The 15,836-nt window shown below is 35.3% G+C and overlaps 1 protein-coding gene across 2 annotated transcripts; it reads right to left on the bottom strand.

Moving 5' to 3' along the window:
• Nucleotides 1-2,100: 2,100 nt before the first annotated feature.
• LOC127242960 (ABC transporter G family member 15-like) lies at nt 2,101-7,725 on the bottom strand. 2 transcript variants are annotated; one of them, XM_051262745.1, is made up of 10 exons: nt 7,549-7,725; nt 7,013-7,417; nt 6,399-6,478; nt 5,640-6,101; nt 5,442-5,564; nt 5,224-5,355; nt 4,864-5,148; nt 4,515-4,787; nt 4,340-4,447; nt 2,101-2,753 (listed from the first exon to the last, which is right to left on the bottom strand). In XM_051262745.1, the coding sequence occupies exons 2-10, from the start codon at nt 7,284-7,286 to the stop codon at nt 2,385-2,387; spliced, it is 2,106 nt and encodes a 701-aa protein (XP_051118702.1). In that variant the 5' UTR covers nt 7,287-7,417; nt 7,549-7,725; the 3' UTR covers nt 2,101-2,384. The 2 variants fall into 2 exon arrangements, with proteins under 2 accessions (XP_051118702.1, XP_051118703.1); XM_051262746.1 differs by lacking the exon at nt 2,101-2,753 and adding an exon at nt 3,434-4,197 and having other exon boundaries at nt 7,549-7,711.
• Between the last annotated feature and the right edge of the window lie 8,111 nt (nt 7,726-15,836).

Raw genomic sequence — 15,836 nt, forward strand, 5'->3', positions numbered from 1 at the left:
TCCTGATTGGCCAATAGGAAGATTTTATAATCCTTTATTTTTCATCAGATGTCATTTTCCATTCTTGAAGGATTTGATTGTGCGCCTTCCTATCTTGTCAAGATCTTTATATTATTTCCTTTTTTGGAATATATTAATTTATATACTTCCTTAATTGACAAGATTAATTTATTTTGCTGCCAAATTTATCATGGTTCTATTTATGCACGTAATATTTGTATGATATATTCTATTTTTAGCAGATTTTTGCATTAATGGTTGATATTTATTGTACAAATATTAACATATGTGCATAATTAAATATCATATATTTATTTTATTGGAATTTTATTTTCTTCCAAAATACATGATATTTAATTTAATTTAGACATTTAATTTTTAATGCCTACACTAATGAATCCGCGACACGCTTAAAGCGTGGTAGACCACTCGATTCCAAAGACAAACATCTTCGAAAGAAAAGAAGAATTAATTATGATAATTATGAAAATATCAGGAATGACATTGATAAACCTCAATCTAATGAGGAAGTCAACCCTGAAATAATTGATTCGGAATAGCACAAACTTGAAGAACATGATGAGATTATTGAAAACTCAATTAACTATGTTACTTTAAGAAAATGTTGGAACCGTAAAGAGACAATTATTGATAATATTTTCGCATACAGTTTAACACTTGATATAATGGAAGAGAATGAGGATCCAAAGCCCAAATCAGTTCATGAATATCGGCAAAAAAATGACTGGCTAAAATGGGAACATGCGATTCAATCAGAGTTTGACTCATTAAACAAAATAGAGGTCTTCAGGACCAATTGTTCAAATACCAGATAGTATAAACAGACAATAACAGCTACTTCTTCAAACTATGTTGAGGTTTTAGTAATTCACGAAACTAGTCGTGAATGCATTTGGTTGAGATATATGACTCACCCATATTCAAAAAAATTGTGGTTTGATTTCTGATTATATATTACCCCTTACAATACTTTTTGAAGATAATGCAGCTTATATAGCCCAATTAAAGGGGATATATCAAAGGCGATCGGACAAAGTACATATTTCCGAAATTCCTTTTCGCTCATGATCTTAAAAAAAATGGTGAAATTAGTGTGCAACAAATTCGATCGTCTGAAAATTTTGCAGATTTATTTACGAAGGCGCTACCGACTGCAACATTCAACAAATTGGTGCAAGGAATTGGAATGCGTCGGATGAAGATATCAAAGAAAGTCCAAAACAGGGGAGCACATTAATACAAGAATGATGTACTCTTTTTCCTTCACTATGATTTTTCCCACAGGGTTTTTTCATAACAAGATTTTAACAAGACATATTCTTTGTATAGAAACATCCAAGGGGGAGTGTTGTAATATATGTAACATACACATATATAACGATATGGATGCATGCAAGTTAACTATGTATTAATTTGTAATTGGAGAAACAATTGGCCAGCTTTCAGCCATTCAGTTAAGGCGATTTAAATCGGCTAATTGATCCTATAAATAGAAGAGTAAATGAAATAAAACACTACACTTTCCTCCATCAATTGTCTTCTTACGTCTACATCTCTATAAAAATATATACATACATACTTCCATTCATACATTCATACCTATTACATACATATAATAATATATTATATATTATCATTGCAAACTACAAAGATATATCTATATATTATATTTATATATCAAATATATATAATTACCAAATATTATAATATTATTATATAACAGAAAATATTATTTAAACAAAACATATAATAACACCATTTCTAACACATTTTTGAAAAATTGAAAATGCGCTTGAACTTTGAAAATTTGAAAAGACTTTTAAAAAAAAAGAAAAATTTACATATATACATATATTACAAGTATATATATCCATATATATATATATATATATATATATATGCACATACACTATCCATATATATTCATATATTTTCCACTTGTCGATCACAAGACAGCCACTACCTCTCAGACATGATATGATTCGATGTTCCAGTGGATAAAGTCCTTTTAGAATTTGTAAAAATAATCCCTGCCCGTTTGCTTTAGTGCTCCTTACTCCACTTATATAAAATGTAAGAATCATCACTTGCCCTTCTCAAATCTGCACTCACTTTTATTCATCACTAAAATGAACCAACCCAATATAACTTGTTTGTGTACACTACAGCAAACACAATAATAGAATCCAGTTATAACAATAATCAATCATCAGTTATTTTTCCCATCAAATAATAATAAAATTACAAATTATAAATCAATAATAATAAGAAGAAGAAGAATGATACTTGCAACAATCAAAGAGCAAGAACCAATTTCAGTAGAACAGCCATGGCTGCTCCAGCTCAGCTGAGCTCGGCTCCGCTCACGGTACCGGCGAGTTCAACCCTTCTTGAGCCGAGAGGGGTTGGAGGTTTTTGTACCTTCTAGAACCACCCAACTTGGACTGAGACGGCTTCCTCTGGAATGAAGGCCGTGTCTTGAAGCGTTGCAGCGCTCTCGTCGCGTAGAGCGATTGGAAAACCGGCGCCATCCGCTCTCGAAGCTTGAGGATGACGAGAAAGACAAGACGGTAGCATATGATGAGAGCGTATACGGCGAACAAGTCCCACCACTTGGAATGATCCAACGCTATTCCGAACATGTTCTGCACTATGTCTTCCCCTTTCAGCTTCGGAGTTCCCGGGATCAAAGGGTCGAACACCAGCCCGATCATGTCGTTCTTGTAGGCCCCCTGAAATGCCATAGAGATAACGACGTCGTCAGGACATAGCTTTTGAAACATATGACAAAACTAAGCCATCCGCAGGTCCACAAATTAAATGACACTTAGTTGTCTCGATGTAAACTAGTCAGCGGCAGTTACTGTGCTGAATTAAGATATTGAGAATAGTAATACTGACAACATATTATATAACAAACGTGTATACAGTACATTATTTAATGAATATAATATAAATTCAGCACATGATAATTGTCTACACAGCATTTGCTATCGTTGATTTCAGTACATAGAATATATCTAAGTAACACATAATTTCAACTAATACGACATTTGTTGTGTTGTCGCCATGAATAGAGAATTATTCAATGAATACGAGGCTATGTAATTCGATCCTACATATGCTCTGTCCTAAGATCATCGAAACTTTTTTCTCAATCCATCGCCAGTATATATATGATATGATCGAATAGAGAATCGACTAAATCTTTTGTTCGAAACTCAAAACTCAGTCTTTCTGCTACATATATGTTGTATCAATGAATTCCTTTATCCATTCTTAGGTTGTTCATAAACAGACAGCGGATCGAACAAAACAGCCGTAAACAAAGGATGTCTACAAAATACGCAAAAATGCACACAAAGCAGCACAATAGTAAAAACAGGACATACGAGAAAGGATAAACAGCGACTTTAATAACAACGGTCGATCTTATAGCATTCGAAATCAAACTTTTTTAGGACAATTCACTCGAAACAAATGGACATGCATTCGCGATTCACATATTTTACGGATTCAAGGCTCGACATGACAGCTACTAAAACAAGACGTATTATTTCTATCAATCAAAGAATATACGAGAAGAGAAGCTATACGAAAACGAAGGACCACAGATTCCGAAGAAAGAGAACCATCCCCTTCTTCAGTCATACATGCATCGAATCGATTACACATTTTCATCTGCCTATGAACATACCACAACAAGATTCTTTCTCTTTTTCTTTCCTTCTGGTATCGATTCATATATTAGTCGTGTTAAGACATAATGTACTAGAACAGGGTATATATATATATCGCATATAACGTATAGTCCTAAAGTTCCTAAGGGAGCGGAGAGTTAAGACCCTCTTGCGACGAGAGAGACCGAACATTATGGTGCCTCTTGGAAGGATGGGGTGACTTTCGGAACGAAGGGCGCCTTTTAAGGCGATAAAGAGTTTGCTTGGCGAAAAACGAGTGAAAATACGGAGTGATCCTCTCCTTTAACTTGAGAACGAGGAAGAACACGAATCTGTAAGCTATTATAAGAACGTATACGGCGAATAAATCCCACCATTTCGAATGATCCAACGATATCCCAAACATCCTCGTTAAGACATACTCGCCACTTATTTTTTCGTTACCACCGAACAAAGGTTCGAATTCGAGTCCAAGCAAGTCATTCTTGTATCCTCCCTGCATTCTCATTGTGTTAGCAGAAGATATTATGTTCGACTGAAGTTCGAATAATCTGAGCCTTAGGTAGGTTGTCTCATTAGTTTCTACGAGTTTAAGCTACCGTAAATCTCTACGAGCATCTAATAGATATCGACAGTACCTGCAACGACCACGCGCCGTATCCGATGAATGAAATCGGGTATCGCCAAAACGGTTTGGGAAGATCGGGGAGCAACCGAAAGAATCCAGCCGTCATCATCATGATTCCCTGAAAACATACAACGCGTCGATGAGCTAATGCGCGCGCGCAAAGATGCGAGAATGATATGACTTACAAGAACACCGGCGCCGGCGATGATTCCCATCAAGAAATTCGGTACTAGCGAAGCTACGATCATCATAACGCTCTCGACCATTGCAATGCATCCGAAGATATTGAGGCAAAAGAAGATGTAATGCGAGAATCCTGACCGGAACTTTACCATGTAGAATGTGATTGTCCCGGTCATTACAGAGACGGCGACCAAGAACGGGAAGGAAGAGAGGAAGTTCGACAGTATGAACACCGCGACGCCGTAATAGCCGTTGAGCCTTTCTTTGTAAAAGACCTGTCGAAGAGGAAATCGGTGAGTGCTCACTCGTAAGTTTTCGATCTTTGACGATGAAATCGTGTTGGTTTTTTACCTTCATTTCTTCGATGAACGATGGAAATCCTCCGATCGACATGAATGTCATGAAACCCGTTACGAACCCGCCGCAAGCTCCTCTCGCCAAAATCGCAGTATAGCTGGTGCCGACGTCGTAGAATAGCGTTCCGACGCAGATGGCGACGATGATATAAATGACTATTCGGGACCAGTAGTACCCGACGTCTCGACACATATTCAAGAACGATCTTTCCGTCAATGTCAAAAGCTGCTTCTGCCAACTGGCGTGGCTTCCTTTGATCGATTCGATCTCCAACCCTCGCTGCATAACACAAGCACGTCGCCAGTGTCGACAAGATAATTGAAAATTGGAGAAGTTTGATACGGGATTACTTACGACAATGGAGATCTCTTGCATCCTTGATCGCACATTTCGCGCATACATCGATCCCTTATACTTCTCGACAAGAATTGACTTGATATCCTCTGTAGCCAAGTTCATCAGAGGATCTCTCGATCTTTCCGTTGCCTGGAAAAACTAGAAACGATCACTCGTTTGCACTCGAAAGAAACGAAAAGGTTTCGACGACAAAAACAATCGAATAAAACTCATACACGGAGTCTTTGTGAGCCTCTCAGCGTGGCTGTCACGACGTCGAAGTCCGAGTTAACGCAGCGCAGAAAATGATCCGAAGGATTTCTCCTGCTCGGACAGGGGAATCCGGCCTCAGCGAAAAACTAAAAGAAAAGATCGAATAAATCAGCTCATGTAAGAAAACTATTGAACTAAACAAGATGAAACAAACTAGCTACCTTCGTTGCCATTTTAGCTTGACCGAAGTAAACAGTTTCGCCTCCCGACAGTAGATAAAGATCATCAAAGAGCGCGAAGACTTCGCTGCTAGGCTGATGGATCGAGGAGACGACAGTTCTTCCGTCCCGAGCAAGATTCTTAATCGATTGGATCACGAAAAAGGCGGCTGCACTGTCGAGGCCACTCGTAGGTTCGTCGAGAAACAGCAGCTGAGGCCTAATGAGAATCTCGAGAGCTATGCTTAACCGTTTCTTCTCCCCGCCACTTATGCCTCTCATCTGCCAATTCCCGATCTGGTGATCGGCGCAGTCTTGAAGCCCCATTTCCGTGATTGTTCCCTCCACAATTCCTTTCACTTCTTCCTTAGCCATCGATGACGGCAGCCTCAAATGAGCAGAGTATGTTATAGCCTCTCGAACGGTGAGTGTCCCCAATAGCACGTCCTCTTGCGTGACATATGCCTACATCGATAAGATAAAATATCGTGTCTGTGAAAATAAATTATGAAAACGGGAAAATTGCATTATATTGATAATAAAAAATGAAAAGCGTACTCTATATATATATAGATATACTGACTCGATAAATTCAAATCTAAGTAGTCTATAAGACCAAATATAAATCTAAATCTACTAAATTTAAAACTTACTATCTAAAATATCTCAAGAGTATCCAACAACTATTTCACTTGAACTTTTAGAACATAGGCTTTGAAGATTGATAATTTGGTTCGAGCACCAATGTGGTAAGGTACTTACAACGACGCCATAGTCTAGCCGCCGCTTCTTCCCGTTGAGAAGAATGTTTCCGGACATGACAATGTTTCTCGACAATCTACCTGCGGTGATATAGTGAAGGATAGAAAGAAGAGTTTAGCATTCTGATTCATGGCACAGAGCATTGTATTGCCTGAAACTTGTCTTTCGGAAATATTTCGACAGATGATCGAAAAATAAGCACAAAAAGACAACCGCAACAAATTGATGTCATCAAACGTTCGATCTGGAGATTGGAATCAGACATGGATTGCAAATGATGCAAAAAAAAAAAAATTGATTTTTTTCTTCATTAACTTCAGTGTCCCTGTCCTGATTCCAACCACTTATTTTTAGACAATTAATTCAACCATTTTACTTTTCTTACACAGCTCTAAAGTTGTCTTTATTTTATGGATTAATCACGGACGTCGAATGGTAGCTTTAACCTTCATGTGAGTTTGGAAAAAAAATCGAGAAAAGATCCTTAATCAATTTAATCCTTAAATCTACACGAACTCAAATCATCGAATAAATTAACTTAACTACTTTCCTCTAATTTGAAATAATTTCAAGATAATGAAAGTTCATTTAGAGAGAGAGACAGAGAGAGAGACCTGCCAAGGCATCAAGAAGAGTGGATTTGCCAGAACCAGAAGGGCCCATAATGGCCAATACCCGACCCGGCTCGGCATACCCATTCAACCCATGGAGCAGCTTCCGGGTCGGGCCCTGACCGAAGTTGGGCAGTACCACCGTCAAGTCCTCCCAAACCAAGTAGGCCGCTCCGCCGCCGCCATTTCTCGGCCGCCCTGTCTCCAGATCTCCGTCGGAGCTGCTTTCATTTGCTCCTCCTCCTCCGCCACCGCCGCCGGCAACCTCTATCTCCATTTCCCAGATCGATCGGAGTTTGCAGCAGACGACGCAACTATGATAAAGCAATAATGGCTTTGGCTTTGGCTCTCTCCCCCCCTCTTTAAGCCCTAATAACTAATTTCTTCCCTTTTATAGTTCAACAATCACTGTACAAGTACAACACAAATTACACATACACATACATATACATATATATAGATACAAATATATGTATATATGCAGAGAGAGAGAGAGAGAGAGTGAGAGAGAGAGAGGGGTACTTGGGATTTTCAGTTACCTGAAACAGAGTGGGTCAAAATCCGAAGCCCTCTTACAGTGGGAAGTTTGTAGGGATCATTAAGGGCAAGTTTTGATTCTGATTTTCAAATATAATATTGTGTTGATGAATTTGGAGATAGCTAGGATTGGTGGGTGAGAAGAAATTGAAGATGGGAATTAAATGAGATGGGGTCCAAATTCTAAATGGTTTGCAGTTAGTTGCATACAAAATTATGTGAGGGAGACTGGAGATAGGAATTCAATTCATCAAGGAGAAAGAGGAACAATTATATATATATATATACATATATATTTATATTGGATATTATATGTTGTTGATTAATCTTGAAGACGAGGAGAGTGATATCCACATTGATCACAGCTGTAGCCATTAATGGCGGGGATCGAATTTAAGAGCAGAAGAGACACTTCTTTTAGAGTACCTACAAATGTGGTTTACTGTTGGAGGTGTTATTAAGACATGATCATACAACGAACCAACTGTCTGTGTGTGTGTGTGTTACAAATATATAATTATATGTACTGACTTTAATTTATTAATTAATTAATCCGCATTAGTATTAATATTTTTAATTGAAAATATATTTTGAAGGTAATATTTTTAGATCTTGTTTTCTTATTATATATATTTTTTGAATAGGGGAGGATGAGAAATGAATTTGCATGGGTTTGCATGCATGGATTATACATGTAGACTCACACGTGTACGTGGGAATTGAGATATATATATACTCTATATGTGTGGAGAAACTAGGAAACGACAAAACGACTTTTAGAGTGAATCATATATGATAGGTTTGATTATTATTATTATTTATATATCTTTGGTACTACGGTTATTTTATAAGTATTATAGAAAAACACTCCACCTTCATCTATCTCATTGAAATGTTATCATTTTTCATTTTCGTCAGTCCCTAAATAAGGTTATCATTTTATAATTTAGTAATTGTACTACCTACTTCACATAATAAATACCTTTTCAACTTACAATATATTACACAAATGTCATTACTTTTATATTACACCATACTAATAGGGGTATTTAAACGCTATCCTTACGGAGGGAGTATCATATATATATATATATATACATTTATTAATACAATATATATAATATATTTGTTTTGTACGTTTTGTAATAAATTAAGAAATAATAGTATTTTATTGGTTAATGAAAATGGGTAAAAAATTTTGATATTTGTCCTTTTGTATAAAATAATTGTACTTGTAATGATATATTTATAATTTAAATAAAAGTTAATAATATTTTAGTACTAGTGTAAATTAATTTTACTAAAAAAGAAAAGAGTGCTTTTGAGTAGGACATGTGAAAATATAAAATATACTTTGAATTAGGACATAGTAAACGTATTTTATCAATTCACAAAAATTAATAATTTAATATAAAATATTGCTTTCATTTTGTTATATATATATATATATAAGCTCGGTTTTTTATTTGTCTATCATAAATATATATATATATATATACTTGGTTCATTTTTAATAAAAAATCATACCACTTTTTCTATTCTTTTAACCACTTTTTCTATTTAAAATTAAAGAAAAAAAAAGATCTATAATAAATTGAATCAGATACACATGTATTAACAATATTATCATCCCATGCATGCAAATAATTTCAACATATCTTTCTCTATATATAATTTGATTGATTTATTAATTCAATAATTTAATTACATATATATATGTTGATAAGTGAGTCACACATAATTGAATAGGCCACGTAGCCATAAATTACTACACCAACTAATGGGGCACTAATTAATATGAAAGAGCTAACTAACTGTCCATAGAATGATGCTGATTGAACTTAATTGACATAAGATTTTTTTTACTATAATATAATTTAAATATGTTTTAATTTATTCTAAATAAAATTTAATTATTATCCAAATGTGACACTTGTATTCCATAAAAGTCAGCATTTGCTCTAAAGAAGTAAGCTATTTTGGTCAACTTAAAATTTAAGCAAAGCACCTTTAAGGTGTTCTACTAATACGTGTTTGTCGTTTGTCCGTCCAATTACATTAAAGGCGCAGTATCAAGAAAGGACGCTTTTAGTAAGACAATTCAAATAAAATGATCGGAGTTTGTTATTTTATTTTATTATTATTATTTTGAAAATATTAGGGTTTGTTTTTTTTTTTCCTATATCTTTTTAAAAATATTAATATATTACACATATTCATTATTTTTATATTTCCTACACAATTTTTTATCTCATATAAAAATATATCTTCAAACTATTTTCACAAAACAATCACACCCCGAGTGTTTTATACAATTTTTTTATATAATAAATTGAATAATTAAATAGGGCAAATTATATAACACTCCATTGTCTTTTAATAAACATGCACAAAATACTTCATATTTTATTTATTGCGTAAAACCTTATATTATATTAAAGTCCATTCGTCCAAAACTGATATTTTACTTTAAAAACGAATATAATTATATAACCTTTTACAGAAATAAAATAGGTAAATATATTAAATAGTCTTTTTTAAATAAATAAATAATTGATTAATCATTTATTTTATAATTTTTTTAAAACTAACTTTTATCTGATTCTTACAAAAAATTATAAAAATGAAGGATTAATAAATTAATTAATTATTTATTTATTTTATTCAAAAAAATATTAATTAACATCTTTTTTTTATTTATATAAAATTTGTATAATTTAGGTCCATATTTATAACCATATATCAATTTTAAATAAAGAGATGTTTTGTGCAAATTTTAATACAACATAGGGTTTCACACGATAAATAATATATGAGGTGTTTTGTGAATTTTTATTAAAAGACAAAAGGGTGTTATATAATTTACCATAATAATATAAAGATAGAAGTAACAAGCCCAAACTTCATGTATTCAACATATTTTCCTTTTTGTTTTGGCAAAATTGTCTCTCCGTGGTTTTGAAACTCAGTTTAAATCTATTATGTACTTTAAAAATTGTATAGCGCCATGTTATACTTTAAAAAATATTGCATGGAACTTCTTTTTATATTTTTTGTGTGATGAAAAGTTGATTTCTTATTTACATTTTTTGCATGGTGGGAGATGTTATGCAATATTTTTTAATGTATGAGGGGGATTTCATGCAATTTTTAAATTATATAAGAGATTTACACTTAGTTTCGAAATTACCGGGGAATTATGAACAATTTTGTCTTTTGTTTTTGTTACTCCCAAATGTTCTTGGTGTAATATTCCCGGAGTTGGACCAGTGCTAGGCCAACTCTCGTGGATGAGCCGGTGCCAGTCTATCTGAGGTTGAATAGATATTAAATGAATTGAATAGACTACTCATGTCAACAATATGCATTTTTTTTCGTAAATCCTACTGAAAGAACTCTAGATTTAATCGTGTTTGTTCTATAGTAATTTGAGAATGAATGACCCCCTAGAAAGTCTCACAGGGTGCGTGCAGGGCAGAAGTGCGCTGGAAAGACTCATGTTGACCTGTGGGACCAGTCTACAATCCCGACGCCCGACTTTGCGTGGCTTGCGGATCAAGGTGTCATACTTGGGCCTCCGAAAGTCATTAGCAGTCCAATTTTGAGGATTAGATGGCCAGTCCAAATAACTCAAATCCAGCCCAAAGGATAAGGATCAACCAACCTGATTTGGATAAGAGAACACAGGGACGGATGTAGTAGGGGACTTAGGGGCAGCTGACACGCAGTCCCCAAAATAAAAGTATTTTTTTTAGTGTAAAATTAATAAAATTATGTATTTTGGATTGCTTGCCCCCTTTTCTTTTAAGTTTTTTTTTTTTTTTTTTGTGTAAAAAATAATACTTCCCCCATCCACTTAATAAGTTTATATTTATCTTTTGTATTATTGTACTTAACATTAAAAATATCCATACATTTGTATAAATTTTTGTATAAACGTTCTTTTATTAGTATTATAAAACAGTAATAAAAGTATTTTTTTTCCTTTTTTCCTTAATTTGTACTCCATCCGTCCCTTAACAATCTATCCATTTTTCCATTTTGGTCCGTCCCATAACATAATATCCATTTTCTTTTTTAGTAATTGTATTATCTACCTGACATTACAAATACCCTTCCAATTTACAATATATTACACAAATGCCATTACCTTTATATCATACAATACTAATAGGGTTAATTTAGTCTTTTTACCTTTATTTCTACTTTATCCTAATATAATACTAATATTTCTAAAACTCCGTGCAAAAAGCAAATGTATATATAAATATAGGACAGAGAGAGTACTACATTTTGATATAATAATCAATATTCAAATATCAACATGCAAAAATCAAATGTAAACTTTCAAAGTGGACGGGGGAAGTATATTTTTTGGTAATTTTTTTTATTTGCACTTCTATTTTTATTTATTTATTTTTTTGTTTTAGTAAAAAATATTAAATTTTATGTAGTTTTATTGAATTTTTCTTTAAATATTTAATCTTTGTTCATTTTTTTTTTCAATTTTCTATATCCGGTTGTGCTTGAAAATTAAAAACTATGACACTGAATCAATAAAAAGAAAATGATACCCCTCCCTCCCCCCCGAAATTTTACGGCTAGTTCCGCAAGACACCCAATTTAGATAATGGAGGAGGTGGAGAAATGAATAAGAATTGGTTTCTATTTAAGGAGGGAGGGAGCTAAGATTTTAGAAAAGAGAGATCATATCTGAACAATACAATAATTTAGTTTTTCTTTTCTTGTATTTTTTTTCTTTTTGTTTATTTTCAGAATTTACCTAGTTTTTTTTATCTTAAGTTCTTGTTAGTTCAAATTTCCAGATCCAATTCAGAATAGTCTCTCCGTTCTTTACTTTCTCATATTGTTTTTCTTCACTTCCATATATATTTCTTCCCTGTAATTAATTTCCACTGCAATTAGATTTAATATTCATTATGAGATTAGCCCGGAAACTTTCTTAAATAGACCGAAGAACCGAATGTATGTCGATCCCAACATGCCCAAATCTAGTAGACCGTAATCGACGAATTTTCTAGTGATAACATATTGAAACGCCCAATGTGACTCCGACGAGTCTCATATTCGGTGCAATTGATAAATCAAAAATTATTTTCTCCGGATAACACCAATATGTTGAAGGGCAAAGGAATTGCAAGCGAAACTTTAGCGTCGCATGTTCCAAAGAGATTATGTATGAAGAGTCTTCAGCAACTTCGGGAGGTGTGGAAAGAATGATGATGATTCCGGATAGCATTTTACGGGACTAGATCCAAGAGGAGATCCAAGCGGCACTCTTGTGGGTCGGCACTGTAGCTTTTCCGGTACGTTACATATGTCTTAAAGCCCACCATCCGCAAAGAATTCTCTTAGATGATGGAAGAAGAAATGTGCAAGGGCAAGACACTGGAGGCCAGCCCCGAAAATGTTGGAAATGACCCTCGGAAAAGCGCAACGAATGGTTTAAGCTCTAATTATTCTCGTTATCCTTCACTGGATTAGCATTCACATGGTACGCTGCTCTTTCGTGGCCAAACTCCTTCTATACGTAGGTGGATCTTGGGAAGGCATTCTATGAACGCTTCCATAGTCCATTGTTGGAGGTAACTATATCGGATCTAACTAACTTGCAAAAAAATATAATGAACCAATGGAGCATTTTTTGGAAAGGTTCTACAGGGCGGAGGGATGATGTCAGGTCCAAATCCTCGAAAACTAAGCGGTCAACATAGCCAACAAAAATATGGCACATTAGCTCTGAGAGAAACTGACCCTTAAAAAACATAATGACCTCTGGCAGCTCATTGAAAGAGCAGTGAAGGTGGAACAGCTCCTCCGGGATCCCTATGCTGCAAATTTCAAAAATAGATCATACCATGTCTAGGTCCAAGAGGAAGAGTCGGACTGCCTGAACGAGCCTGATGAGACGTTTTTTATCGAGATCTTACAAGGAAAATCATACACTTGTCCGGCATTGAAAATACCTAGGAGGAAGAAAGCGAATCCTAAGGTACAATATACATATGATATTTCTAAGACTGAATATATATTTGATTTTTTGTTGAAGGATAATCAGCTCCAGTTCAAAGAGGGCCGTAAAATGTCATCCGACAAGGAATTGAGCGAAAAGGTCTACAGTAAGAGGCATAGCCTATACGGACACCAATTCGGGAGTTGTATCACTTTTAAAAATGTGGTACATAAAGCTATTAAGGAGAGCCGTCTATGACTGACTGACAAGCTGAAGATAAAAATCAATAAGGAGCCATTCTCGTCCTCGATCAATGCCATCGGTGTTCAACCTGCTCGAAAGAAATGGTTAGGTCTGCGGGTGTTGGATGTAGTCCTGAATGAGCCGCCCTAAAGAAAAACTTGTTCAAGCGGCTCAGGAGGTCCATCAAACCTATGCGGAGAAACTCAGTGTGCAATCATCTTTTGCCCAGTAACACCGCCATCAAAGTCAATTTTGAAAAAAGTAGCGAGATTTGGCGAGTGACTTCGGTTGACCATGTGGTGATAACTTTTCGCACCATGCAACAACCCGAAAAGCCCCCAGAGGACGGGATCTCATCCGAAAACCAAGAATTGAGGAATGATCGCCTTAATAGGACTAATGGCGAAGGGAGCAACGTCAGCTTCGAGCAACATGCTTTATCCAAAGAAACAAGAGCAGCAATACGACTAGCCACAAAAAAAGTCAAGGGCAGGTTATTGCTAGTAAAGAAGCACCGAAGGTGGAGGAATTGCCCCCCCCCCCCCCAGAATAGAGGCCGAAATAGACTGTCCCGGAGGACAGAGGCAATTTGGGATAGCAGACACCTCCGGAGGTACTAGTAGCACCTATTCTGGAGGACGAGCCGGTAATTGAGGTATTAGAGGATGATAAAATATCGATTATGAGTCTGGATATCATCTCAAATGACCGAAACCTGGACGGAATATAATCTCACTATAAAAGGATTCAAAACCCACATGGAGGCCAATGTACGACCTATTTGCTCGTTTTTTTGTAATGAATAAGGATCAAGAATTGATACGAAACTTAGAGAGACATATTTACGAGGCATGTGGTGCCATCGGAGGACCCGGATCTGTCTCAGTGCGTACTCTTGAGAGGCAAGCAAATTTCTCACGTCCACTATCCTCCCCAAGATTTTTTATCCCATCCGAAAGGTTATCCCATCGTTCGAGGCTCATGATCCTGTCGAAGGAATACACTTTGTCAAAGATTCAGCCTCTCGGATGACGCGGATCAGTTTGTTGTTACCCCCAAAACAGAAACAATGATTGACGATTTTGATCCGAAAATACTGGGGCTGCTTTTCATAGGTTATCACGAGATGTCGGGCCTATCCAAAAGTTTAGTGGAACATCGACTACCTACAGAGTCGTCATTCAAGCCCCAAAAGCAGCCTTCACGATGATCTAACCAAAGTTGCTACCTAAGATTAAAAAAAAGGGAAAAAAAGAGCTGCATGAAAATGAAGAAACCAATTTCTGGCATAGAGAGCTACCATGATGAAAGTGTCTTGTAAAGCTCGAACTAAGGTACTGCCAAAATCTCGTACAATAATATTGAACTTCAAAGTTCAGCAAAAATTTTACCAAAATATTTTTGTGGGGGAAATTACTCTCAAATACTCTTGGGCCTTTGGAGGTCGTTAGCATCCCGATTCGAAGGATCAGATGGGCTGGCCCAAACAACCAAAATCTTGCTCAAGATTGTCTACAGATAAGGACCAACCCGATTTGGATAAGGACAAGTCCAATTTAGATGATGGAGAATTGAGAAATGGATAAAGTGTGGTCCATAAAATAATTGGGAAGTTGAAAAAATTATGGAATAAGGTAAATTCAAAGATATTTAAGAGCATGTGCAATGATGTATATAGAAGCTTCCCATTGCAAAATGAGATTTTTTTTTTTTTTTTTATTTTACAGGATAAAAAATTAAATACATAATAAATTAAATTGTGAGGCCCTTTTAACACACAAGCCTGGGAAAAGCTTGGTTAAGTAGAAGCCCTAGCGAGGCAAGAATATCCCAAGTTTTTCGCCAAAAATTCATTTTTCCCTAAAAAATTTCCCCCATTCACCTAGTATTATTCTCCTTCGCCAATCTAGAAATAAAATTGTTATCCTCCTCTTCTTGCAATGCCAAAGCTCCATCCTAGCCTCCTCAAAATCAACTAGGGTAACTTCCATTCACCAATCGAAATAAGAAATTTACACAAATCAAGATGAGAAGTCATTATAAAATAATCAATATTCACACACAAAAAAAAAA

This window comes from Andrographis paniculata, unplaced genomic scaffold, assembly GCF_009805555.1.
Source record: "Andrographis paniculata isolate CXL003 unplaced genomic scaffold, ASM980555v1 Contig89END, whole genome shotgun sequence".
NCBI classification, from domain to species: Eukaryota; Viridiplantae; Streptophyta; class Magnoliopsida; order Lamiales; family Acanthaceae; genus Andrographis; species Andrographis paniculata.